Consider the following 26682-nt stretch of genomic DNA (forward strand, 5'->3'; position numbering starts at 1 on the left):
CTCCCAAAAATATCTAACTGAAGACCTGTCCTGCCAGTTTCCCCCCCAGCACAGTGTGCCTCATTTCTGCTCTCCATCCTAAACTCCTTTAAGGGGGTGTTGAAAATAAGCAGCTGCAGCAGCACATGATTTAGTCTTTGTAGAAGTAGATGGCAAGTGCCAATTTCTAGTTGACAAAGTTTAGAGGATGAGTAGCTCAGTCAAATGCCAAAGTATTATGGCTCTAGCAGTTACCTGGGCCATTTTTTTACAGCTGCTCCAACGTGGGCACTTAATTTTCAGATTCTTAGTAGAGTCATTTTTCTTTTCTGAACTTAAAAAATAAAAGATCATATCCACATTGTATTCCCCTTCAGACCTTCCTACATATACACTCACCAATACTGACACGTGCAGGCTCCCTGCGACTTTAAATTTGCATCAGATAATTCAAATTAATGGTTGCAGTAATGAAGACATCACCTCTTGATAAAATCCTAAATCCCTTTCATGTGTTGAGAATAAAGAAGAGTAGATATGCAGTTATGGATATAGACAAAGGAGTTCTGAGTAATCTTATGTGAGGGTCAATCCTGATGATATTTCAGCTTATAATTCCATGTTAAATAAACATACAGACAAAACCAAGAGATTTAAGCTTTCAGTTCTGCTGCAACTTTCAGATACCAGCCCTAATCATGATGGTTTTAGGGAATCTGGTGTGGCCCCAAATATAAAGGGTCCATAAAAAGAAAATCTTGGGCCTGGGCCTAATATGAGAGTTGGAATTTCATATATAAACTTCTTTTTAGAGCATGCTTTTTCAGCAGAATTGATACCAACTCTCAGGGGTGAACAGTGACCAAAAACCCCTTACTTTTTAATGTATAAAGCACAGAAATACAGGACATAAGTAGATAGGCAGTAATATAAAATTCTCATGGTGGAAGAGACTAGGAGAAAATGACTAAAAAGTTCTTTGTAGATACTGGGGATAATGAAAAGAATGTTGAGAAACACTGCTCTTAAGTGTACTCATGTAGACATGGGCCAAACCAGTACTACCTGAGAAATGCCTTCAGTAAGAAAGGGAAGATATGTCAGTGTGAGAACACTGAGTATATTGGATCTTTAAGCATGCATGCATGCATGCTAAGTTGCTTCAGTCATGTCCAACTCTCTGCAGCCCCATAGATAGCAGCCCACCAGTCCCCTCTGTCCATGGAATTCTCTAGGCAGGAGTACTGGAGTGGGTTGCCATGTCCTTCTCCAAAATATACTAAATAGTGTATTTGAACTAAGAAAAATTAGTTGGTAAAGTCACCTAATTTTAATCTCTCTAGAATTTAAAGGTTTTCCTTCATAGAGGGAAAAATCGAGGCTTCTTCAATGGAGTACCTCCATGAGAACCATTTTGTTGTCTTTGATTTTACATTTCACAAAAATCAGTTAATATATAATTGTCTCAAAAAATTTAGGGTATCTTAATGATATGCAGGGTATTAGCAGTTTTTCTTCTTGATCATAAAAGGAGATAATAGATATTAAAACCATGTCATATTACCGTATATTAAAGGCAGAATAGGGACTTCCCTGGTGCTCCAGTGGCTAAGACTCTCTGCTCCCAATGCAGGGGACCTAGGATGCTCCATAGTCAGGAAACTAGATCCCACAGGCTGCAAATGAGTTCTCAGGTCACAACAAAAGATCCTACAGGCCACAACTAAATGATTCCGCATGTCCCAACAGAGACCAAAGATCTCACGTGCTGCAACTAAGACCCTGTACAGCCAAAATTTAAAAAAACTCGACATTCAGAAAACTAAGATCATGGCATCTGGTCCCATCACTTCATGGCAAATAGATGGGGAAACAATGAAAACAGTGACATTATTTTCTTAGACTCCCAAATCACTGCAGATGGTGACTACAGCCATGAAATTAAAAGATGCTTGCTGCTTGGAAGAAAAGCTATGACCGGCCTAGACAGCATATTAAAAAGCAGAGACATTATTTTGCCAACAAAGGTCTGTCTAGTCAAAGCTATGGTTTTTCCAGTAGTCATGTGTGGATGTGAGAGTTGGACCATAAAGAAAGCTGAGCACCAAAGAATTGATGCTTTTGAACTATGATGTTGGAGAAGATGCTTGAGAGTCCCTTGGACTGCAAGGAGATTCAACCAGTCCATCCTAAAGGAGATTAGTCCTGAATATTCATTGGAAGGACTGATGCTGAAGCTGAAACTCCAATTCTTTGGCCACATGATGCAAAGAACTGACTCACTGGAAAGACCCTGATGCTGGGAAAAATTGAAGGTGGGAAGGGAAGGGGATGACAGAGGATGAGATGGTTGGATGGCATCAGTTTGATGGACATAAGTTTGAGTAAGCTCCAGGAGTTGGTGGTGGACAGGGAAGCCTGGTGTGCTGCAGTTCATGGGGTTGCAAAGAGTTGGGCAAGACTGAGCGACTGAACTGAACAGCCAAAATAAATAGTAAAAATAAAATATTGAAAAACAGAATTTCTACACGGAAATAGTAAAGAAACTAACACCACCAAATGAAGATCATATCTATTCTATGAAATTTACCTAGAAGTCAAAGCATTCATCTTTGAAAAATGCTACAGCTTTCTACATTCTGTGATATCCATTGTAATGGTTGTGATGTTATTTAATGTGGTTTTCATTTGCATTTCACTAGTGACTAGTGATCTTTTCTAAATGATTTATTTTAATTGGAGGCCAATTACTTTACAATATTCTGGCAGTTTTTGCCATTCATTGGCATGAGTCAGCCACGGGTGTACATGTGTCCCCCTGTCCTCAACCCCCCTCCCACCTCCTCCCCAGCCCATCCCTCTGGGTTGTCCCAGTGCACTGGCATTGAGTGCCCGGTTACATGCATTGAACTTGGACTGGTCATCTGTCTCACATATGGTAAGATACATGTTTTAATGCTGTTCTCTCAAATCTTCCTACGCTTGCCTTCTCCCATAGAGTCCAAAAGTCTATTCTTTACATCTGTGTCTCCTGCTGTCTTGCATATAAGGTCATCATTACCATCTTTCTAAATTCCATATATATGCATTAATATAAGGTATTGTTTTTCTTCCTGACTTATATCACTCAGTATAATAGGCTCCAGTTTTATCCACCTCATGATCTTAAGTATCTTTTAATATGTAATTTTATTGGTCACTTGTTTATCTTTGGAGAAATGTCTATTTAAGTCCTTTGTCCATTTTAAGATTGGGTTCATTTTTTTAGTTGTAGAAGTTCTTTCAATATTCTGGATATTAACCCCTTATCACATATTTAATTTTAGATATTATTCCCATTCTGTGGATTGCCATTTTATTCTGTTCATTGTATCTTATGCACAAAAGTTAAAAATTTTGATATTTTCCAGTTTATTTACTTTTACTTTCAGTGTCATATTCCAGAAATCATTGCCAAATCCATTGTCAGAAGAAAACACTGGGGAAAAACTTCATAAGGTTTTTTTTTTTTTTTTTACTTTATTTTACTTTACAATACTGTATTAGTTTTGCCATACATTGACATGAATCCACCATGGGTGTACATGAGTTCCCAAACATGAACCCCCCTCCCACCTCCCACCCCATATCATCTCTCTGGATCATCCCCGTGCACCAGCCCCAAGCTGCATCGAACATAGACTGGCGATTCATTTCTTACATGATAGTATACATGTTTCAATGCCATTCTCCCAAATCCTCCCACCCTCTCCCTCTCCCTCAGAGTCCAAAAGTCCGCTCTATACATCTGTGTCTCTTTTGCTGTCTCACATACAGGGTCATCATTACCATCTTTCTAAATTCCATATATATGTGTTAGTATACTGTATTGGTGTTTTTCTTTCTGGCTTACTTCACTCTGTATAATCGGCTCCAGTTTCATCCATCTCATTAGAACTGATTCAAATGTATTTTTAATGGCTGAGTAATACTCCATTGTGTATATGTACCACAGCTTTCTTACCCATTCGTCTGCTGATGGACATCTAGGTTGTTTCCATGTCCTGGCTATTATAAACAGTGCTGTGATGAACATGGGGGTGTACATGTTTTATACCTTTAACTCTTAACATTTAGGTCTTTGGTCCATAATTTTTCTATATGTTGAAAGATAGTATCTATCTATCTATCTATCTATCTATATTTATTTATTTTTTGCGTGTAGATTTCTAGTTTTTCCAGCACCACTTCTTGAAAAGGGTATCTTTCTTCTACCAAATGACTTTGGGATACCTTTGTTGAAACGTGTTTGACTGTATACATTAGAGTGTATTTCTGAGTTCTCTGTTATATGCTATTAGTTTATATGTTTGTCTTTATGCCAGTATCACACTGTTCTGATTACTGTAGCTTTTATTGTAAGTTTTGCAGTCATGAAGTGTGAGGCTTCCAATTTTGTTGTTCTTTGTACAAATTGTTTTGGCTATTTGGTGTTCCTTGAAACTGCATATGAGGTTTAGAATGGGTTTTCTATTTCTGGGAAAAAAAATCATGAGGATTTTGAATGGTATTACATTAAATCTGTAGACTGTATTTAGGGTACAGGTAGGGCTTCCCTGGTGGCTCAGAGGGTAAAGAATCTGCCTGTAATGCAGGAGACCCAGGTTCAATCCCTGGATTGGGAAGATCCCCTGGAGAAGGAAATGGCTACCCACTCAAGTATTCTTACCTGGAGAATTCCATGGATGGAGGAGCCTAGCAGGCTACAGTCCGTGAGGATGCAGAGAGTCTGACACAACTGAGCAACTAACACTTCATTTCACGTCCAGTATCCTCTTGGATAGTTATCTCATTTTATCCACACAACTCTCTGAGGTAGATACCATTGTTTTTCTTGCTTTAAATATGTAGACACTGACATTTAGCAAGATACAATAAATTTAGAAAGTGGAGAAAGAAGGGATGTTAGAGTTTGAATTTAGGCAGTCTGACTCCAAGAGTTTGCCTGAGTTTATAATCGCTTCACTATGCTGCCTTTCACAGCTTTGGCAGCATACATATAAAGCAGCCATAAACTAGATATGCTTTCTTCAGTGATCCATGATTATATTTCTCGGATGGCAAGATGACAAAATCATTTCAGTTTCCAGTGAAAATTATTTGAACATATTTTTAGTTGGACTGTCACTTTCTGTCCCTCAGTAAAAAAAAAAAATACCCTAAAAGTGCACAACAGTTTGATAAAATGTAGAAAACAAGTCTTTGTAGAAAGAACAACGTAAGTGATGATAATGCCTTTTGCTAGATAATGAAAGTTGAAAAGTAAATGAACTTAAAGGAAAAAAAAAAAGCTTGGGAAGGTACAATATGACTGTGAGCTGAATAGGAAGGAGCAGGTGTAGCAGCTGCCAGGAGGGCGAACACAAGGTTTCATGTTCACCAGAACTCAGGGCAAAAGCAGTGACTTCATAGGTGCCTAGGCCAGACTTAACTGCTGATCTGTTGTTCAGCAGTGGTCTGGGAAAGCAGGGACGGCTGTGACTCTCCCTGGGGTAATAAAAACTGGTGTTGGAAACATCAGGGAATGTTCATCTACCAGAACTCTTGGGGGAGACAAGTATTTTGCCTGGGTCTATAGTACCAAGATAACATCCTGTAGGCTCCAGTGCTGGAAACACTGCCTAACTGGTTTAACCACCATTCATTCCCTCAAAGTATGTTGCAGCTTGGACTGGAGAGATGGGGACAGAAATGGAAAGAAGTCAGTATGCTATTGTGGTTTGGATGGAAAGGATAAGAGAAGAACAAAGCAACTAGATGGAGTTTAAACCAGAATTCCACTTTGGAGATATTAAATCTGAGATGCCTAATAGATATCGAAGTAGAAGGAAAACCCAGAAATGTTACACAGGTAGTCATTTAAAATAGTGGATATAGTTAAGCTAACTAAGGAAGTGTTAGATAAAAATAGCAAGTAGAGAATCAGGACCTGAGACAATCTTAACATTTAAAGGTTAGACTGAGGATGAAGACTGAGCAAGAAAAGACAAAGAGCAGTCCAGTAGGGTAAGGAAAACAAGAGAATTCATCATTATTTTTACTTCAAGAAATAATGTTCACTTGCTAAGTCATGTCTGACTCTTTGCAACCCCACGGACTGCAACACACCAGGCTTCCCTGTCCTTCACTATCTCCAGAGTTTGCTCAAACTCATGTTCATAGAGTCAGTGATGCTATCTAACAATCTCATCCTCTACCACCCCTTTCTCTTTTGCTTTCAGTCTTTCCCAGCATCAGGGTCTTTTCCAATGAGTCTGCTCTTCGCATCAGGTGGCTAAAGTATTGCAGCTTTAGCATCAGTGCTTCCAATGAATATTCAAGGTTGATTTCCTTTCAGATTGACTGGTTTGATCGCCTTACTGTCCAAGGAAATCTCAAGTCTTCTCCAACACCACAGTTCAAAAGCAGAAATTCTTTGGGCCAAGCCTTCTTTATGGTCCAACTCTTATACCTGTACATGCCTACTGGAAAAACCATAGCTCTGTCTATCCGGACTTTTGTCGGCCAAGTGATGTTTCTGCTTTTTAATATTCTAAGTTTGTCATAGCTTTTCTTCCAAGGAGCAAGCGTCTTTTAATTTCATGGCTGCAATCACCGTCTGCAGTGATTTTGGAGCCTGAGAAAGTAAAATCTGCCACTGTTGCCACTTTATCACCATCTATTTGCTATGAAGTGATGGGACTGGATGTCATGACCTTAGTTTGTTGAACATTGAGTTTTAAAGCCAGTTTTTTCACTCTTCTCTTTCAACTTCATCAAGAGGCTTTTTAGTTCCTCTTTGCTTGCTGCCATTAGGGTGGTAGTATCTGCATATCTGAGGTTGTTTTCTGTCCCAGTAACCTTGATTCCAGCTCATGATTCATCCAGCCTGGCATTTCACATGATGAACTGTGCATATAAGTTAAATAAGCGTGATGATATACTGCCTTGATGTACTCCTTTCCCAACTTTGAACCAGTCCGTTGTTCCATGTCTGATTCTGATTTGCTTCTTGACCTGCATACAGGTTTCTTAGGAGACAGGTAAAGTGGTCTGGTATTCCCATCTCTTTAGGAATTTTCCAGTTTGTTGTGATCCACACAGTCAAAAGCTTTAGCATAGTCAATGAAGCTGAAGTAGATGTTTTTTCCTGGAATTCTCTTGCTTTTTCTATGATCCAACATATGTTGGCAATTTGATCTCTGGTTCCTCTCCCTTTTGTAAATCCAGCTTGTACATCTGGAAGTTCTTGGTTCACGTACTGCTGAAGCCTAGCTTGAAGAATTTTGAGCATTAATTTGCTAGCGTGTGAAATGAGTACAATTGTACAGTAATTTGAACTTTCTTTGCCATTGCCTTTCTTTGGGATTGGAATGAAAACTGACCTTTTCCAGTCCTGTGGCCACTGCTGAGTTTTCCAAATAACAGTATCATCTTTTAGGATTTGAAATAGCTCAGCTGGAATTCCATCATCTCCACTAGCTTTGTTTGTAGTGCTTTTTTTTTTAAGGCCCACTTGACTTCATGCTCCAGGATGTCTGGCTCTAGATGAGTGACCACACTATCATCTGGGTCACTAAGATCTTTTTTTTTTTTTTTTTTTTGTACAGTTCTTGTGTATTCTTGCCACCTCTTCTTAATCTCTTCTGCTTTTGTTAGGTCCTTGCCATTTCTGTCCTTTATTGTATCTTTGTATGAAATATTCGCTTGGTATCTCTAGTTTTCTTGAAGTGGTCTCTAGTCTTTCCCAGTCTATTATTTTCCTCTGTTTTCTTGCATTGTTAACTTAAGAAGGCTTTACCTCTCCATGCTATTCTCTGGAACTCTGCATTCAGTTGAGTATATGTTTCCCTTTCTTGTTTGCCTTTCACTTTTCTTTTCTCAGCTATTTGTAATGAAGGAAGATAATCAGACACAGTTATGTACCACATGGTAACTTGATTCGACAATAAAGGAATAAAGACTGATAGATGATGAATGTGAGGGAGAATACAAAACTGAAATGGGCAGGATCATCTGGCCCCCACCTTCCAGTGCTGCTCTGCTCTTCATCCCATCTTGTTCCCCACCTCATTGGCCCAGCCATTCTTGGCATTCCTTATGAGTGATGGCATCTCATCACGGTAGACCACAGAGATAATAAACTTCAAGACTATCACGCGCAGGAAAGTGCTGGAACACAAGACAATAGCTGTCTTAAACCGTTAAGGAAACAATGAAAAGACCCTACCAATCAGTATGCTTCCCTCGCAGTTACTTGGGAAAGAATCTGCTTGCAGTGCAGGAGACCTGGGTTTGATCCCTGGGTCTGGAAGATCCCCTAGAGAAAGAAATGGCAACCCACTCCCATATTCTTGCCTGGAGAATCCCATGGACAAAGGGACCTGGCAGGCTACAGTCCTTGGGGTCACAAGAGTCAGACACAACTTGGTGACTACACCACCACCACCACCAATCAGTAATGAGAAGTCTGAAAATGATCTGAAGGACTTCGAGTCACCCAAATGTAGAAAGATTGTGGGTAAAGTACTTAAGATATTGATTCAAAAATTCACTGTTAAAGCTATAAATGGATCAAGGTATGTTTTGAGTTGTCCTTGTAGCCTGAAAAAAGTTAATTGAAGCCAGGAACAAAAGCTGCCTTGGGTATGAATACACATTTGCCAAGATTCACTGTTTTATAGCATGTTTCATAAGGACACAGGTAATACTTCTTTTTTTCTGAGACTGGGCTGTTATCAGAACAGATTATCAACTTGACAGAGGTGAAAGAACTACCTCCTACAAACCTAGAATTATTCCAGTGTAATGGCAGTATGGCTAAAAGGCTGTTGTATGAATAGCCAGTTACAGGGAAAACACTAATAGCAAGAGCCGTTAGCCAGCCGGACTACAATTTCCTAAATGTATCTAGCTCTGCTATAGACAAGTACATTGGTGAAAGTGCTCATTTGATCAGAGAACTGTTTCAGTATGCCAGAGATTATCAGCCATGCATCATTTTTATGAAGAAAACAGATGTCATTGTGAGTATTAGCTTTCTGAAAGTACTTCACCTGATTGATAGGTTCAGAGGACTTTAATGGAGTTACTCAAATGGATGGGTATGATACTCTGCATAGAGTTAAAATGATCATGGCTACAGACAAGCACAGTGAATCCTGTTTTGCTGTCTCCAGGTAAATTAAATAAATATATATATATATATATTTATAAGCAATATTAGATATACTGAAAATCTATGAAGGTACCATGATAAAACAGGTTATTTAGAAGTACTCGTGAAGCTTTCAGAGAGCTTTAACAGAGCGGACCTGAGAAATGTTTGCACTGATGCAGGTATGTTTATAATTCATGCTGATATGAGTTTGTAGTGTAGAAAAACTTTATGAAAACAATCAGAAGTGGCTAATTTTAAGCTGAACTTAAATTGGACTACATGGTTTTGACAGTTACATGACACTGGTTTAACATAAAAATCAGTTGAAAATGTATGCAATAGCAATAATCTCATTAAAATTGTATGAATTAAAAAAACTTGAAAATAAAATAATAAAAATGTATAGCTTATAACAGAAGTTAAAGTAATAAAAATGTATAGTTTATAACATATAGAAATTAAATATATAAACACAAATAGCAGAAAAGACAGGAGGGGTAAATAGAAGTATTGTGTTGACAAGGCCTTAAACTGCATGTGAAGTGATAAAATATTTGAAGGAATCTGTAATAAAGATGTATATTGTATCAAATTTTAAGAAATAGCAAAGTAACCAACAAGATAAAATGAAATTTTAAAAGGTTTCAACCCAACAGAATGCAAGGGAAAAAAAGAACAGAAATCACATAGGATAATAGCAGAAGTATAGATTTAAATCCAAACCATATGGATAATTAAATCCATACCATATTGATAATTACATTAATCAATGATCTAAACTTCCAAATAAAAGGCATATTATTGTCAAACTCAAAAAGCAAGAACCAACTACACGCTGTTTACAAGGAACCAATTTAAATATAAAGATGAAAAGAAATTAAGAATAAAAAGGTAAAAAATAATATATGATGGAAACACTAATCATAAGAAAGCTGAAGTTGCTATATTAGTATCAGGAATATTACCAGTGATAAAGGGAGACACAATAATGGAACTATTAATTCAGTAGATGATAGATACAACATGCACACAGTAATTTTTAAATGCATGAAGCATAAATAAATGAGCTAAAAGAACAAATAGACAAGTGTAAAATTATAGATATTTCAGTACTTTTCTCTAATTGACAGAAAAAAAAGCAAGATCAGTAAAGATACAGAACTCTGAGAGCAACACAATCAACCAACTTCAACTGACATTTATAAACTACTCCACAAACAGCAGCATATACATATAGCAAAATATACATTCTTACCAAGTGTGCAGAAATGGGGCAATTATTAACCAACACAGATGCAAACAAAACAAAGTAGGGGCCAAATAAATGAACTCCAGACAAAACATATGGATAATTTCTGCTCATGATCTTGACATCAGGAACATTGAACAAGATGCTAGAACTAAAATCTTGATCCAGCTCTACCCCTAACTAGCAAGTAACTTAACATGAAGGAGCCTCAAGAGGCTGCATAATATTAAGGTACCTCAGCTTTCATTCATTTTTCTTCCTACTTCAGGATTGCCCTAAGGAGTCCGTAAGGAAAATATGAGTGTTCTATCTAAATTAACAAAATCATTGTTAATACAATTACAGATATTAAGAGACAGGCATTAAGCTAAGAAGCTAATTAAATATACCCTAGCATAAAAATTGTTAAAGTATGTAGGTAAGTATATAGCTAGGCAGATAACATACTTGGTAAATCTCATAATTTTCTAATTGACATTTTGGATATATATATATTAGGAAGCTAGTAAAACTCCATTTTTATTCTTAAACTACAAGTACAGACCCATACTTCTTCAAACTAGTTCAAGTGTATCACTGTATTTTGGCTTACTCTCAATGGAGTTTCATCAAACACCCAGCCAACTTACTCTATCACTCAGCCGTGATATGATATAATCTATCATTTTGTATCAAAACAAGTGACTATACTTAAAAAAATTAAAGTGAATGCTGTACCCTGGAACTGGTTTAAAAAAATTGTATCTATTAATGCACTGTAAGTGAATATAACAGATACACGTGGAAAAGAGCTTTGGTTCTAAAAAATAACAGAGCCAAATAGGAATTTAAAATTTTAATTGAAAAGAACATTATAGTGCATATTTGGGAAAGAAACTAGAATAACATTTCAAATGATACCCCCTAATTAATGGCAGAAAATAGGAATTTCACTTTGGGTTCTTTGTATAAGCTTTGCTCTAATTTGTGGCATTAAAAGATTTTCTCATATGGACATAAAGTGGAGAAACATAACCAAAAACTTACCTATATTGAGTTAAGACATGCAAGTACATAAATAGAATTTCTACAACATTCACACTGTGAATGTTAACAGTGATTGTCAACCTTTAACCTACTTCAGAATGACTCAGAAGGCCTGTAAAAATGCAGACCAAAGAGCCCCATACCCAGAGTTCTAATTCAGTAGGTCTGGGAGAGGACCTTAGAACTGCATTTCTAACACGTTCCCAGGTGATACCGACACTGCACTCTATTCTGACCAAGCCTGAATAAGACTTCACATTGTATCAGTACCTTCAAAGCAAAGACGGGGGATCTTGGAGAGAGATTACAACCTCAAGAAAGTCACTGAACTATGTCCTCAATAGAAACTGTGAAAAGACTTACCAGTTACTATACAAAGAATTAAAACTGTACCTACTAAAAATGTGTGAGAGCTACTAGGGGTAGTTGGTTAGCTATTTTAAGTCAGTAGGACAGATGTATTGGCATACTAGAGTGAGCCTAATAGTAATGGGCACCAGTCAGTATATCATACACATGGAATGCAGAACATTCTGTAATCCATTTAAATGCTACTTGTTTCAAAACCATAAATAAGAATAAGCAGGTAATCCTTAGATGTCTGCATAGATCATGCCACCTCCAGTAATATCTTCAAATATAAAAATATAGAAAAATAGAACACCAAAGAAAATACTAAGTTGTATGACCACCACAAAGTATTGCTGCTGCTGCTGCTGCTAAGTTGTTTCAGTTGTGTCCGACTCTGTGCGACCCCATGGACAGCAGCCCACCAGGCTCCCCCGTCCCTGGGATTTTCCAGGCAAGAACACTGGAGTGGGTTGCCAGTTCCTTCTCCAATGCATGAAAGTGAAAAGTGAAAGTGAAGTCGCTCAGTTGCATCTGACTGTTTGCGACCCCATGGACTGCAGCCCACCAGGCTCCTCTGTCCATGGGAGTTTCCAGGCAAGAGCACTAGAGTGGGGTGCCATCGCCTTCTCCAAAGTATTGTTAAATGCTTACAAATCCAGATGCTGGTCACAGCAGAGAAACTAGAAGGACAATCACCAAAAAAATAATCAGTAAAATATATTAAGCTTTTTATTAAGTTAGTGTAAGTCTCATGATGGTTAGTATATCTCAGTCACAACTGCTGACGCTTCCTTAAGTTTTCATAATCAATATATGGAAGGCATGCAATAATAAGTTCTTCTTTTGTACATCCCTTCTGACAACATTTTTCTGAGTATCCTCTGCGTTTTCTTTGGGGATGATTCCCCCAAAACAAATTGCTTAAGGTTTTGATTTTGTTTGTATTTTTCTTCTGAAATTCTATAATCTCATGAATATATGGACTGATATCTTGTGATGAGGAAGAGTCCTCCTGTCTTGTCTTAAAAGGCAAGTTGGCCTTTTTATACTGATACTCAGGCAGTGACTGCACCTTCATATTGTTTATTGCTTCTTCCTGAGAGGCAGAAGTAGGAACTGTTGAGAGACAAGAAATAAATCCTTTATTAAAATCTTCCTTTAGCTGAAAATTTAATCATAATGCTGTAACACTAAAGCCAGCTAATTCTGAAACACAAGTAATCACATTTTAACTAGTAAAATGGTTATTCAAAAGCAATGTATATTTTAAACGAAAACAATTGTAATGTTTTCCTATAAAAAGGCCTAGAAACCTTTGCACACTTTTATTCAGAAAACATTTTTTGAGCTATAATTCATATGCCATAAAATTAAGCATTTTAAAGTATACAATTAGTATATTCACAAGGTTGCACAAACATCACCACTACCAATTCCAGAACATTTCTATCATCCCCAAAAGAAACCTCCCCCCATTAGGAGTCACTCTCATTTTCCTCTTCTTTCAGCCCCTGGTACCTACGAATCTACTTTATATTTCTATAGATCTGCCTAAAACATAACCATATACGGTCATTTGTGTCTGTTTTTTTCACTGAGCATATTTTCGAGGTTCAGTCATGTTGCAGCTTGTCTGCCAGTACTTTATTCTTTTTATGGCTGAATAATTTTCCATTGTATGGATATATCACATTTTATTTACCTGTTTATCAGTTGATGAATAGGTGGGTTCTTTCTACTTTTTGACTATTAAGAATAACACTGCTCAGAACATCCACATATATGTTTTTGTGTGAACACATTTTCAGTTCTCTTAGGTATATACCTAGGAGTAGAACCGCTGGATCATATGGTAAATTTGTTTACTTTTTTAGGAACTGCCAGTTTTCCACAGTGGCTACACCATTTTACAATCCCACCGATACACTAGGCTTCCAACTGCTATACATCTTGACCAACATTTTATATTTTCCATTTTTTGATGATAGCCATCCTAACGGATGTGAAGTGGAATCCCATTATCGTTTTGAGATGTAATGATCTTGCAACTAATGATGTTGAGCATTTTTCATGTCCTTATTGTATATCCTCCTTGTAGAAATGTATATTCAAATTTTTGCCCATTTGTAATTGAGTTACTTGATTTTATGCATATTTTATAACTAAGTGGTTAGAGAAGCCATTCTGTTGAAATATAAAGAAATGGAGAAGTGTGATATGCTTAGTGAATTGTTAATGTTACACTGTTCTTACTCAATATTACTTATAAGAAATTAAAATAACACCAGAAGGTAATTAATTGAAGGCTTGTTGAATTTCCATCATTGCCCTTGCCCATCTATAGTTCCTTTTGAGGGATATATTGCCTCTAGCCACTGCTGTTGAGTCAGCCCTTAGGCAGTCATGTTCTGAACCATGTGACTTCATCCTATACCCACAGTTAAAAGACAGGAGATTGGCACCTGACCCCAAAGAAACAGACAGGAGGTTGGCAACTGACCCCAAAGAAACCATCTACTACAGTGGCCAACAATCCATGCCCTGTGAAAAATAAGTTTGCTCAATAAGATTTCCTCTTGTTGAAATTGGGTTTCCCTGGTGGCTCAGATGGTAAAGTGTCTGCCTGCAATGCAGGAGACCTGAGTTTGGAAGATCCCCTGTAGAAGGAAATGGCAACCCACTCCAGTACTCTTGCCTGGAAAATCCCATGGATGGAGGAGCATGGTGGGCTACAGTCATGATCGCAAAGAGTCAGACATGACTGAGGGACTTCACTTCACTTGTTGAAATTAGAACTAAGAAGTAATGAGAACAAGATGAGTTAGAAACAAAACTGAAAGGATACTATGAAGCATATCATGAAAGCTAAAGTTATTAGAAAAGATTCAGAGAAAGATGATTTTTAGGCATTGACATGATTCCTTAGGCTTTCCAGAGCCTTTCTAGGTCCATTTACAGATCCTCTTCCTATAATAACTATCCTCAGTTTTTTTTTCTTGAGGATATTTAAGAGAACTTCTGCCTCTTGAAGTTAAGAGTCCTATTAGAATATAACAACTTTGATTTAAAAAATGCTTACGATGAAATGTGGAATAGTAAACCTTTAGGATAAATATTAATCTCTTCTAAAGTAGCAAAAGAATAATGTCATCTAAGATGGATAAATCCGTGATCAATAAAGTATGTCACAATGAACAGAGTACACTGAAGGGGAAAAGTGAATTAGGTTGTCTAGGCAGGGGCTTCCCTGGTATACAGGAGACCCACGTTCCATCCCTGGGTCAGGAAGATCCCCTGGAGAAGGGAACAGCTACCCACTCCAATATTCTTGCCTGGAGAATTCCATAGACAGAGGAGCCTGGTGGGCTACACTCCATGGGTTCACAGTCGGAAATAACTGAGTGACTTGCAGCTCTTTTTTTTTTTTTTTTTTTTAGGCAGATTGAAGAAAGGGCTTCCTAGATGATACGTGCCCCATCTGTCACAAAAAAAGAAGAAAAGGCAGACAATAAGAAGGAAGCTTTTTCATGAATGTCAAATTGAGAAAGGGACTTAAATGGAAAGAAGCTATATTCATGAGAAAATTAGAAAGATTAAAAATGAGTGTTCAAATCAATGAATTTGAAAAAGAGCAACAGAGATAACCCAAATAAGTAAGGAAAGAAATAAGTGAAATATAGAAACAAAATATAAAGGTTTAGAAAGCCAAACATTGATTCTTTTAAAGGATTAATAAAACCGAACTTCAGCCAGACTAATCAAGAAAAAAAATGAAAATGAACAAAATACACTAGGGAAAAAAGGACTACATACAGATGCAATGGAGGTTCATACAACTCAACATCAAAAAACCACAATAAAAACAACAACCCAATTAAAAAGAGTGCAGAAGAAATGAACATTTTTTTTCAGAAAGGAAATGCAGATGGTCAACATCACTAGACATCAAGGAAATGCAAATCAAAACCACTGTGAGATATCACCTCATGCTTATCAGAATGGAAGAAAAAATTTTGCTTGAAGAAAGTTAAGAGTCAGGTATACAGATAATTTTTTGAGCCACAAGACTGGATCAGATCACAAAGAGAGTAAGTATAAATAGAAAAGGCGAAAGGAGCAGTGACCCCCACAAGAGACTGAGCCAGAACTGCCTGTGTGGGTTTGAAGGTCTCCTGCAGAGGTGTGGGTCAGAAATGGCCGGCCGCAGGGACGGGCACTGGCAGCAGCAGTCCTGGGAGGCACAGTGTGTGACCTGGGTCCTCCTGGAGGAGGTCACCATTAGCCCTATCATAGAGCTGCCAGGTGGGTGACCCACAAACTGGAGAACAACTATACCAAGGAAGTTCTCACACTGACGCCAAGGTTCTAGGCCCCACATCAGACTTCCCAACCTGGGGATCTGGCAAAGGGAAAGAATCCTAGCACATCTGACTTTTAAGATCTGTGGGATTTGATTACAGAACTTCCACCAAACTGGGGAAACAGAGACTCTTGGAGGGCACAAAAAAAACCTTGTGTGCACCAGGACCCAGGAGAAAGGAGCAGTGACCCCACAAGAGACATGAGCAAGACTTGCCTCTGAATGTTTGGGAGTCTCTGGTGGAGACATGGGCTGACAGTGGCCTGCGGCAGGGCCAGGGGCCACTGGCAGCAGTAGTCCTGGGAGGCACAGCATGCTCATCCTCCTACTGCAGCAGGTCGCCATCAGTCCTACTATAGCGCCTGCAGACTCCAGGACTGGGAGCTTCAGGCCAAACTACAGGGAGGGAGCATAGCCCCACCAATCAGCAGAAAATTGGACTAAAGATTTACTGAGGATGGCCCTGCCCACCAGAGCAAGACCCAGTTTTCCCCACAGCAGGCCTTCCCATCAGAAAGCTGGCACAAGCCTCTTAGACTCATCCATGAGAGGGCAGACAGATGAAACAAGAACTTCAGTCCCACAGCCACCAGAATGAAAACCACAATCACAGAAAACTAACCAAAATGATCAAATGGATCACACCCTTGTCTAACTCAATGAAACTATGAGCCATGTTGTGCAGGGCCATCCAAGACAGACAGGTCAAGGTGGAGAGTTCTGATAAAATGTAGTCCACTGGAGAAGGGAATGGGAAACCAGTATTCTCGCATTGAGAACCCCATGAACAGTATGAAAAGGCAAAAAGATATGAAACTGAAGGATGAACCCCCCCAAGTGTCCAATATGCTACTGGAGAAGAGGGGAGAAATAACTCCAGAAAGAATGAAAAGTCTGAGCCAAAATGGAAACAACACGCAGCTGTGGATGCGTATGGTGGTAAAAGTAAAGTCTGATACTGTAAAGAACAATATTGCATAGAAACCTGGGATGTTAGGTCCATGAATCAAGGTAAAGTGGACATGGTCAAACAGGAAATGGCAAGAGTGAACATCGACATTTTGAGAATCAGTGAGCTAAAATGGACTGGAATGGACAAATTTAATTCAGATAACTATTACATCTACTACTGTTGGCAAGAATCCCTCAGAGGGAATGGAGCCCTCATAGTGAACAAGAGTCTGAAATGCAGTACTTGGGTACAATCTCAAAAACAACAGAATGATCTCAGTTGGTTTCCAAGGCAAACCACTCAACATCCCAGTAATCTAAGTCTATGCCCCAACCAATTGCTGAAGAAGCTGAGGTCAACCAGTTCTATGAAAACCTACAAAACCTTCTAGAATTCACACTTAAAAAGATGTCCTTTCATCATAGGAGACTGGGATGCAAAAGTAGGAAGTCAAGAGATAGCTGGAGTAACAGGCAAGTTTGGCCTTGAGAATGCAAGGCCAAAACAGAGTTTTGCCAAGAGAATGCACTGGCCATTGCAAACATCCTCTTCCAACAACATAAAAGAGGACTGTACACATGGACATCACCAGATGGTCAGTACCGAAATTGGACTGATTATATTCTTTGCAGCTGAAGATGGAGAAGCACTACACAGTAAGCAAAAACAAGACCTAGAGCTGACCGTGGCGAAGATCATGAGCTGAACTGCAAAATTCAGACTTAAATTGAAGGAAGAAAAACCACTAGGCCATTAAGGTACAACCTAAATCAATCTCTTATGATTATATAGTAGAAGTGACAAATAGATTCAAGGGATTAGATCTGATAGACAGCATGCCTGAAGAATTATGGATGGAGGTTCATAACATTGTACAGGCCAAAACCATCCCCAAGAAAAAGAAATGCAAGAAGGCAAAGTGGTTGTCTGAGAAGGCCTTACAAATAGCTGGGAAAAGATGAGAGGTGAAAGGTAAAGGAGAAAGGGAAAGATATACCCAACTGAATGCAGAGTTCCAAAGAATAGCAGGGAGAGATAAGAAAGCCTTCTTAGTGAACAATGCAAAGAAATAGAGGAAAACAGAAGAATGGGAAAGACTAGAGATCTCTTGAAGAAAATTAGAGATATCAAGGGAACATTTCATGAAAAAGATGGGAATAAAAGACAGAAATGGTAAGGACCTAAGAGAAGCAGGCGAGATTAAGAGATGGCAAAAAAACAAAGAACTATAAAAAAGGTCTTAATGACCTGGATAACCATGATGGTGTGATCACTCACCTGAAGCCAGACATCCTGGAGTGTGAACTCAAGTGGGCCTCAGGAAGCATTACTACTAACAAAGTTAGTGGAGGTGATGGAATTCCAGCTGAGCTATTTCAAATCTAAAAGATGATGCCGTTAAAGTGCCTCACTCAATATGCCAGCAAATTTGGAAAACTCAGCAGTGGTTACAGGACCAAAAAGGTCAGTTTTCATTCCAATCCCAAAGAAAGGCAATGTCAAAGAATGCTCAAACTACCACACAATTGCACTCATCTCACACACTAGTAAAATAATGCTCAAAATTCTCCAAGCCAGGCTTCAGCAATACGTGAAGTGAGAACTTCCAGATGTACAAGCTGGATTTACAAAAGTGAGACAAACCAGAGATCAAATTGCCAACATTCACTGGATCACAGAAAAAGCAAGAGAATTCCAGAATAACATCTACTTCTGCCTCACTGACTATACTAAAGCCTTTGACTGTGTAGATCAAAACAAACTGTGGAAAATTCTTAAAGAGATAGGAATACCAGACCATCTTACCTGACTCCTGAAAATCCTATATGCAGGTCAAGAAACAACAGTTAGAACTGGACATAGAACAACATACTGGTCCAAAATTGAGAATGGAGTATGTCAAGGCTATATACTGTCACCTTTCTTATTTAACTTGTATGTGAAGTACATCATGTGAAATGCCAGGCTGGATGAATCACAAGCTGGAATCAAGATTGCTGGGAGAAATATCAATAACCTCAGATATGCAGATCATACCACCCTAGTGACAGAAAGCAAAGAGGAACTAAAGAGTCTTTTGATGCAGGTGAAAGAGGAGAATGAAAACGTTGGCTAAAACAGTGTAGTAATAACACAAAGCCAAACAAAAAGACCAGTTAAATAAGAATCTCAGAAAAACTTAATAGACAATAAAAGTGGCTCTACAATCAGTGGAAAAGAATGACTGTTCAGTAGATGGTATTCAGAAAAATACTTCCTCGTGTACAGAAAAGTAAGACTTTGAGAAAATTAAGATAGTATTTCTAGCCAGAACAGAACTAAAAATGGGCCCCAGAAGAATTAAGGACCTAACGAGAAAAGTAAAACTATAAAACAAATAGAGAAACAAAAAAAAACAAAACATTCAAAAGGATGAACAATACAGTGAAATACTTTTTGTCTAATGGCATAGAAATTAAGACTTTCTATCTAAAAACATCAGTAGATAGATGACAGGAGGACATATTTGCAATATTTAAAACATAACTATTACTGTATCTAGATTTTGAATGAGTCTTACAAATTAACTGGAAGATGACAGCTTTGACAAAAATGGGCAAAATATAGAAATAAAATTTCTGAAAAATAGGAAGTTTTCAAAAAAAAAAAAAAAAGGAACCCAAAAGGCTAATATGCATATGATGAGTTACTCAAATCCAGAACAAGTTAAGACAAAAATGAGATTTTATTTCATGTCTATCACACTGAAAAATGTTAAAAAATATATAATTTTAATTCTTGGCATGGATATAAGAACATAGGAATTCATACTAGTAAAAAACAAGAATAGATGGATGAAGACCAGGAATAAGGGACTACAGCCCATTAACTGGAATAGGGGTATGGATTATGAAATACTGGTAATGAAACTTCAATAATTTCACCTAGCACTAAGAGTTAGGCAGCACCATACTCAGAATTTAGAAATCTGACATTAGTTTCACGCTGCCACACTCTGAAATAGGTTGTGGCAACATGGTCCATATATTTGGGATTCATTAACAAGAAGTGCAAATCTCAAATTCAATTTATGTCTGAGTAGCTCTGAAGAAGACATTTTTGAATATCAGTGTACCAAACTGTTATTTCCTGTGTCAGACCCAAAGAAATTAACAGAAGATTAAAATTATTGATAACTGATTTGACCTAACACAGAAATATATTCTGCTTATATAAGCTAAATAAAAATTAATCAACTTTTCAGCAACATTCGCATGCAAAAGAAATGACATAATTATATATTCTATGTTGGAATTCTCTTTTGGAAATACATGCCTCTCTTCAACTTCTATTAATAAATTAGTCACTGGAAATTAATATATTATATTCTATCTTTCCTTACAGATTAAGAATTCTTTAAAATCTAATACAAATTCATATTGATAACCTAAATTCATTTTCTTCTTCCATATATTTTTAAAAAAACATGGTTTCATTGCCACATATTTCCACTTTTACAAACTGTCCTTTATATAGTTCCCATAGTAACATGTTTAATGTGTATGACAATCCTGAAATATGATCAGATATATTTCCATTTCATATAAATCTTGTTTTACTGCAGATCTCTCCTCATTGAATTAATGACATTTACTCCTTTGGGGTACTGTGAATAACACCTGAAATAAAGGAGTGATTAACCAGCTACAAGTTTTAAAGTTGATTTAAAAATATTTTATTTATTTGGCTGTGCCAGGTCTTAGTTGTGGCATGTGAGGTCTAGTCCCCTGACCACGGTTTGAACCCAGGCCCCCTGCAGTGGGAGCATGGAGTCTTAGCCACTAGGTCACCAGGGATTTATTGTTGCTTGGTCAAGAAAAAGGATTCCAAACTCATTCTCAATCATAAACTCGAGCTTGGATGTCTGAAGGTAAAATTTTGAATTAAAATTACATATACCCATGGCATAGGTAATGAGAGCACAGCATTCGATGTGAGAGGAACGCCCACCAGGCATGAAGTAAAATGGGGAAGTCCACCTTGCACTTGTGAGAGAAAAGAATAATGAAGAAATAGAAAACTGAACTAGTCCCTTGTTACCTAAAAAGCATCATCCAACTAACAGGGTCGGCATTACCCGGGAGCTTGTAAAAAGTAAACTCAGTCTCCACCCCAGACCTACTGAATCAGAATCTGTATATTAACAGCATTCCTGAGGTGATTCATATACACATTAAAGTGTGAATATCAGCTAAACTGAAGTACAACTGAGAGTTTGGTGAGAGATAATTCCTTTATTACAAGAACGGGATAAAGTGAATTTATATGTAGGTGGTTTTGATGATAGAAAATGATCAAGATTCAGTCTGATGCTTTCTATTGTTTCTGTCTTTACATGATACTCTACATAGAAACCCTAAAGACTCCACACAAAAACTACTAGAACTGATAAATTCAGCAAGGTAGCAGGTTACAATATTAATATACAGAAATCTGTTGCATTTCTTTACACAAACAATGAACTATCAGAAAGTTAAAAAAATCCCTTTTAAAATCACATTTTAAAAATACCTAGGAATAAACCTAACCAAGAAAGTGAAAGACCTATAACCTCAGAATTATAAAACATTAATAAAGGAAACTGAAGACGATTCAAAGCAATAAGAAGATAGCCTGTGCTCTTGGGTTTGAAGAAATCTACAGATTTAATGCAATTCCTACCAAATGACCCATGACATTTTTCACAGAACTAGACAAATAGTCCTCAAATTTATATGGAATCACAAAAGACCCAGAATAGACAAAGCAATCCTAAAGAAAAAGAACAAAGCTGAAGGCATAACCCTTCCATACATCAGACAATACTACAAAGCTATAGCTATCAAAAAATGTGGTATTGACACAAAAAAACAGACTTATGGATCAACAACAGAATAGAGAGAACAGAAATAAACCCAACACCAATGGTCAATTGATCTTCAACAGGGGAGACAAGAATATACAGCAGAGAAAAGATAGTCTCTTCAGGAAGTGGTGTGGGCAGACTGGATAGCCCCATGCAAATCAATGAAGGTACAATACTCCCTTACACTATACACAAAAATAAACTAAAAATGGCTTAAAGACTTAAAATATAAGACATAACACCATAAAACTAGTACAGAGAATAGGCAAAATATTCTGACATAAATCATACCAATGGTTTCTTAGGTCAGTCTCCCAAAGCAATAGAAATAACACCAAAAATAAGCAAAGGAGCTCAAATTGAACTTATAAGCTTTTGCAGAGCAAAGGAAACCATAAACAAAAAAAGACAACCTACAGAATGGGAGAAAATATTTTCAACTAATGCAACCAACAAGGACTTAATTTCCAAATTACACAAACAGCTCATATAGCTCAATTAAAAAATTAATCAAAAATTAGGCAGAACTAAATAAGTATTTCTCCAAAGAAGATACACAGATGGCCAATGGGCATATGAAAATGTGCTCAACATCACTAACAGAGAAATGAAAATCAAAACTACAATGAGCTATTGCCTTACAGAATGTCAATCATCAAAAAGTCTACAAATAATAAATGCTGGAGAGGGTGTGAAGAAAAGGGAATCTTCTTATGCTGTTGGTAGGAATGTAAGTTGGTGCAACCAATATGAAGAACAGTATAGAGGGTCCTTAAAAAATTAAAAATAGAATGACCATATGTTCCAACAATCCAACTCCTGGGTATATATCTGGAAAAACAATCTAATTTGAAAATATACATGCACTCCAATGTTCATAGCAGCATTATTTACATGCAAGCAACTTAAGCATCCATTGAGAGACAAATGGGTAAAGAAGATGTGGTGTATATATATATATATATATATATATATGCAACGGAATATTACTCATCCGTAAAAAAGAATGAAATGATGTCATTTGCAGCAACATGAATGGACTCAGAGTCACTTTGCCGTAACTAATGCAATGTTGTAAATCAACTTATACTTCAAAAAAAAAAAGTTTTTATTCCCTTAGCATCAATATGGGGAAGGAAATGGCAACCCACTCCAGTATTCTTGCCTGGAGAATCCCAGGGACGAAGGAGCCTGGTGGGCTGTCGTCTATGGGGTCGCACAGAGTCGGACAGGACTGACGCGATTGACTTAGCACAGACACAACTGACTTAGCAGTAGCATCAATAATTTATAGGTTTTATTCATTCATTAAAAAAGAATCAGAATATAGCTAATATTTTATAACTTTAAATGTAATATAATCTATAGAAATTTTGAATTACCAGCTGTACAACAGAGACTAATATTGTAAACCAACTATACTTCAAAACAATAAAAAAGAGTAAGGGCTCATAAAGTGCTAGGCAATGTTTTAGTTTGTTTTACTCATCTATATTAGGGTCTCTCTTTTGACGTGATAGTCTACTCCTTCCTTTAATTTCAGAATCTTGACTTTCACAAAATTTGCCCAAATCAGAATAACTGAATTATTGTAAAAGGCAGTGACTTAAACTATACTCTCTAGACAACTGTTTACAAATAAAGGGCTGCTGCTACTGCTAAGTTGTGTCAGTTGTGTCCTACTCTGTGCGACCCCATAGACGGCAGCCCACCAGGCTCCCCCATCCCTGGGATTCTCCAGGCAAGAACACTGGAGTAGGTTGCCATTTCTTTCTCCAGTGCATGAAAGTGAAAAGTGAAAGTGTATCCAACTCTTAGTGACCTCATGGACTGCAGCCTACCAGGCTCCTCCGTCCATAGGATTTTCCAGGCAAGAGTACTGGAGTAGGGTGCCATTGCCTTCTCCACAAATAAAGTGCACTTTGTTTTAAAACAGCAAACCTATTGGGACTAAAATGCATTAGCCACAAAAATGTAAAAACAGAAGAATGGATCTAAAACAAAAAATGTTCTTCCTAAAGACCGCTTAAAAGCATTTTGTATAAATTCAATATACATTAAGCATATACTCTATGCTTGGCCCTCTGCTGGGCATTTCATATAAAACATACATTCCTGTGTGTGTGTGTGTGTGTGTGTGTGTGTGCCAAGCAGCTTCAGTCCTATCTGACTCTTTGCAACCCCATGGAGCCCACTAGGCTCCTCTGTCCATGGAATTCTCCAGGCAAGAATATTGGAGTGGGTTGCCATGGCCTTCTCCAGGGGATATTCCCCACTCAGGGACTGAACCTGCGGCTCCTGCACGGCGGGAGGTTCTTTACTGTCTGAGCCACAAGTTCCCGGGGAAGATGATACCTCTATTAGGCTTTAAAGGACAAAATAGAGTTTGCCAGGTGACAAGGGCACTGCGGGAAGGGAAAGTTGGAAAACTCCAGCAGTCTTATACAGGTTTGTAGACTTTACATGTGTGCATTTCTTTCCTCGAAGTTAAATTAAAAAAAAAAAAAGCTTCACAGAGATTGTGTATGTATATTAGGCACAAATTCCACTTCCTGAAGTTCAAAGGCTGGCAGAGCGAATTCGAGAATAAGAAATGTACAAAGATGAACAAACATGCCTTTGGTTTAGATTTTCACCTGGGTTTGTCGCTCTCCTCCAGACCGGAAAAGTGGTTTGGGAGCTTTCTGACCGGTCAGGAATGAAGCTTTCAACCTTTTCTGAGGCCTGGGAAAGCAGCTGGGTGAAAGGCTTTTCCTTCTCAACGTGGCTCCAGCTAACATCGCCACAGAGTTTTACTATCTCATGCAGTAGATGCCGGCCGCACAATTTCCTGGCTCTGCTGATGTCGTTCAGCTCACGGGAGACTCGAACCAGCAGGAGCCCGAGACACAGATAGAGGAACCGCGGCATCCCTGAGCCCCTAAACCAGGTACGCCGCGCGCTCTAACTGCCAGTCCCGCACGACTGCACACGTGCACATGGAGACCTTCTGATCTTCGTGTGAGGTCCTCGCGAGAACTTCAAGGCGAGGTGCGCACCTTCTGATCTTCGTTTCCAGACCTCGCGAGAACTTCGAGTCTAGATGAGGGCCGCTGTGGAGGCGCTGCCTAAGCTTTCCGAATTTTGCAGGGCCCTCAGGCCGCCCAGGTGGCAAGCTGTTGGTCCTGAAAATGGTTCGTTTTTCTCCCCACCCTCACTAGGAAGACTTATCAAATGAAATATGGGGCCGTAGCTAACGGATAAAGCCTCCCTCTCGTGAAATGCATTTCCCGCGTCTTTTGCCTGCTTGCTAATGGAACGTCACCTTCTTCAAGAAACCCTTCCTTTTCTTCATGGTGTTTATCTTGGTAGGTTTGCTCACATTTACTCGTGCAGTTGTTTGATAACTTCTTCCCCTAGTTTGCAGGTTTCCTGAAGGCAGTGGTTGTGACATTGCTTCTAATTGTACCGCGGGGCCTGACGAATTGTTGGCTGTCAAATATATTAAAACTTGTGTGCACGTTTTAAAGGCAGATGCAAAGCTTCCTGAGGAAATTCTTACCACTTCTACGGGGAGAAATGGGCCTTAGTCTCAATCTTCAGAACAGAGTATTTGAGATAATCGGTTCTTTTGGCCATGGATTGTAAAGGATTATCCATTGCAAAATTATAGTGTCAACATTAATAATAGCCAGTTAATTTACCAGCAAAGGTGAACAGGAATAGCTAGAGGAATGCAATTCAGGATATGTGTACTATCATGGACCATATGCAAATTCAGAGAACTAAGAAGAGGAACTTGCTTTTGTAGGGAAAAGGGGGAAGGTGGGAGCGGGTGTGATAATTAAAGGATCCACTGGGGAAGCTGGGAGTCCAAAATGTGGCGTCTTCTAATTGGCTGTGTTGCTTAACCTCTGATTGGCTGAGATCTGTGGACCAGAGAGAAGTTTTCTTCCTGTTGTGTTTTAAATAGCGCCCTGTCTTCTTGGAGATGTAGGCAATTGTCTTTTCCTGTTGGGATACATTGATGATGCATGACAGGTCATGAGCGCGCTCCGTTTAGGTCTCAGTTCAGTTCATTTCAGTCACTCAGTCGTGTCCGACTGCGACCCCTTGGACCGCAGCACGCCAGGCTTCCCTGTCCATTACCAACTCAAATCTATCCGGCTACAGTTTTAGTCGAGATGTGACAGAAATTTGTAGAGGATTTGTCTTCTAAGAAAAATAGTATTCTGCTACATCAAGAGGGAAGGGGCAGGAAAGTACAGCGCAATCCCTACAGGTTGCCTTGTCATTTTAAATGAAATTTTATTAGACTGTGTTGGCGCTGAAGTATGTCCTACCAGCCACAAGGGGGCAGTCAGGGGCTGTCTCAGGAATAGTCAACGTCAGTATACTGAAGCCTCAGAGGCTCCAGCAATTATCAGTGATACTCTTAACCCTTTACAAGGTTATTTTGTACTCCTTCTCCTTTTTGCCTCTGTGTACTTTTCTCCGTTTTCTGTTCGCCCAGCTTTGCCCTACTTTCCAGTGGTATCCATGAGTACTTAGTAACGGGCAGTCAGATCTTTTAAAAGATTGATGTAATTTGATTAGCACAATTTCATTGCCTACTTTGAGAAACAATTCATGTATAAACTGTAGTGGCTGTGAGTCCTAAGCAGAACTTCACGAGGGAATCCCTGTGAGAAAGGAAACTATTCATTATACTGAGAAATATATA

General features: G+C 38.4%; 1 protein-coding gene and 1 pseudogene across 1 annotated transcript; one reads left to right on the forward strand and one right to left on the reverse strand.

The window, feature by feature from the left end:
- On the forward strand, positions 1-14082 carry LOC121818645 (26S proteasome regulatory subunit 10B-like; annotated as a pseudogene).
- INSL6 (insulin like 6) lies at positions 12556-24926 on the reverse strand. Its single transcript, XM_004004359.5, has 2 exons — positions 24617-24926; positions 12556-12899 (listed from the first exon to the last, which is right to left on the reverse strand). Exons 1-2 carry the CDS (start codon positions 24888-24890, stop codon positions 12556-12558), a joined length of 618 nt encoding a protein of 205 aa, XP_004004408.1. The 5' UTR covers positions 24891-24926.
- Between the last annotated feature and the right edge of the window lie 1756 nt (positions 24927-26682).

Source organism: Ovis aries, chromosome 2 (genome assembly GCF_016772045.2).
Source record: "Ovis aries strain OAR_USU_Benz2616 breed Rambouillet chromosome 2, ARS-UI_Ramb_v3.0, whole genome shotgun sequence".
Taxonomy (NCBI): domain Eukaryota; kingdom Metazoa; phylum Chordata; class Mammalia; order Artiodactyla; family Bovidae; genus Ovis; species Ovis aries.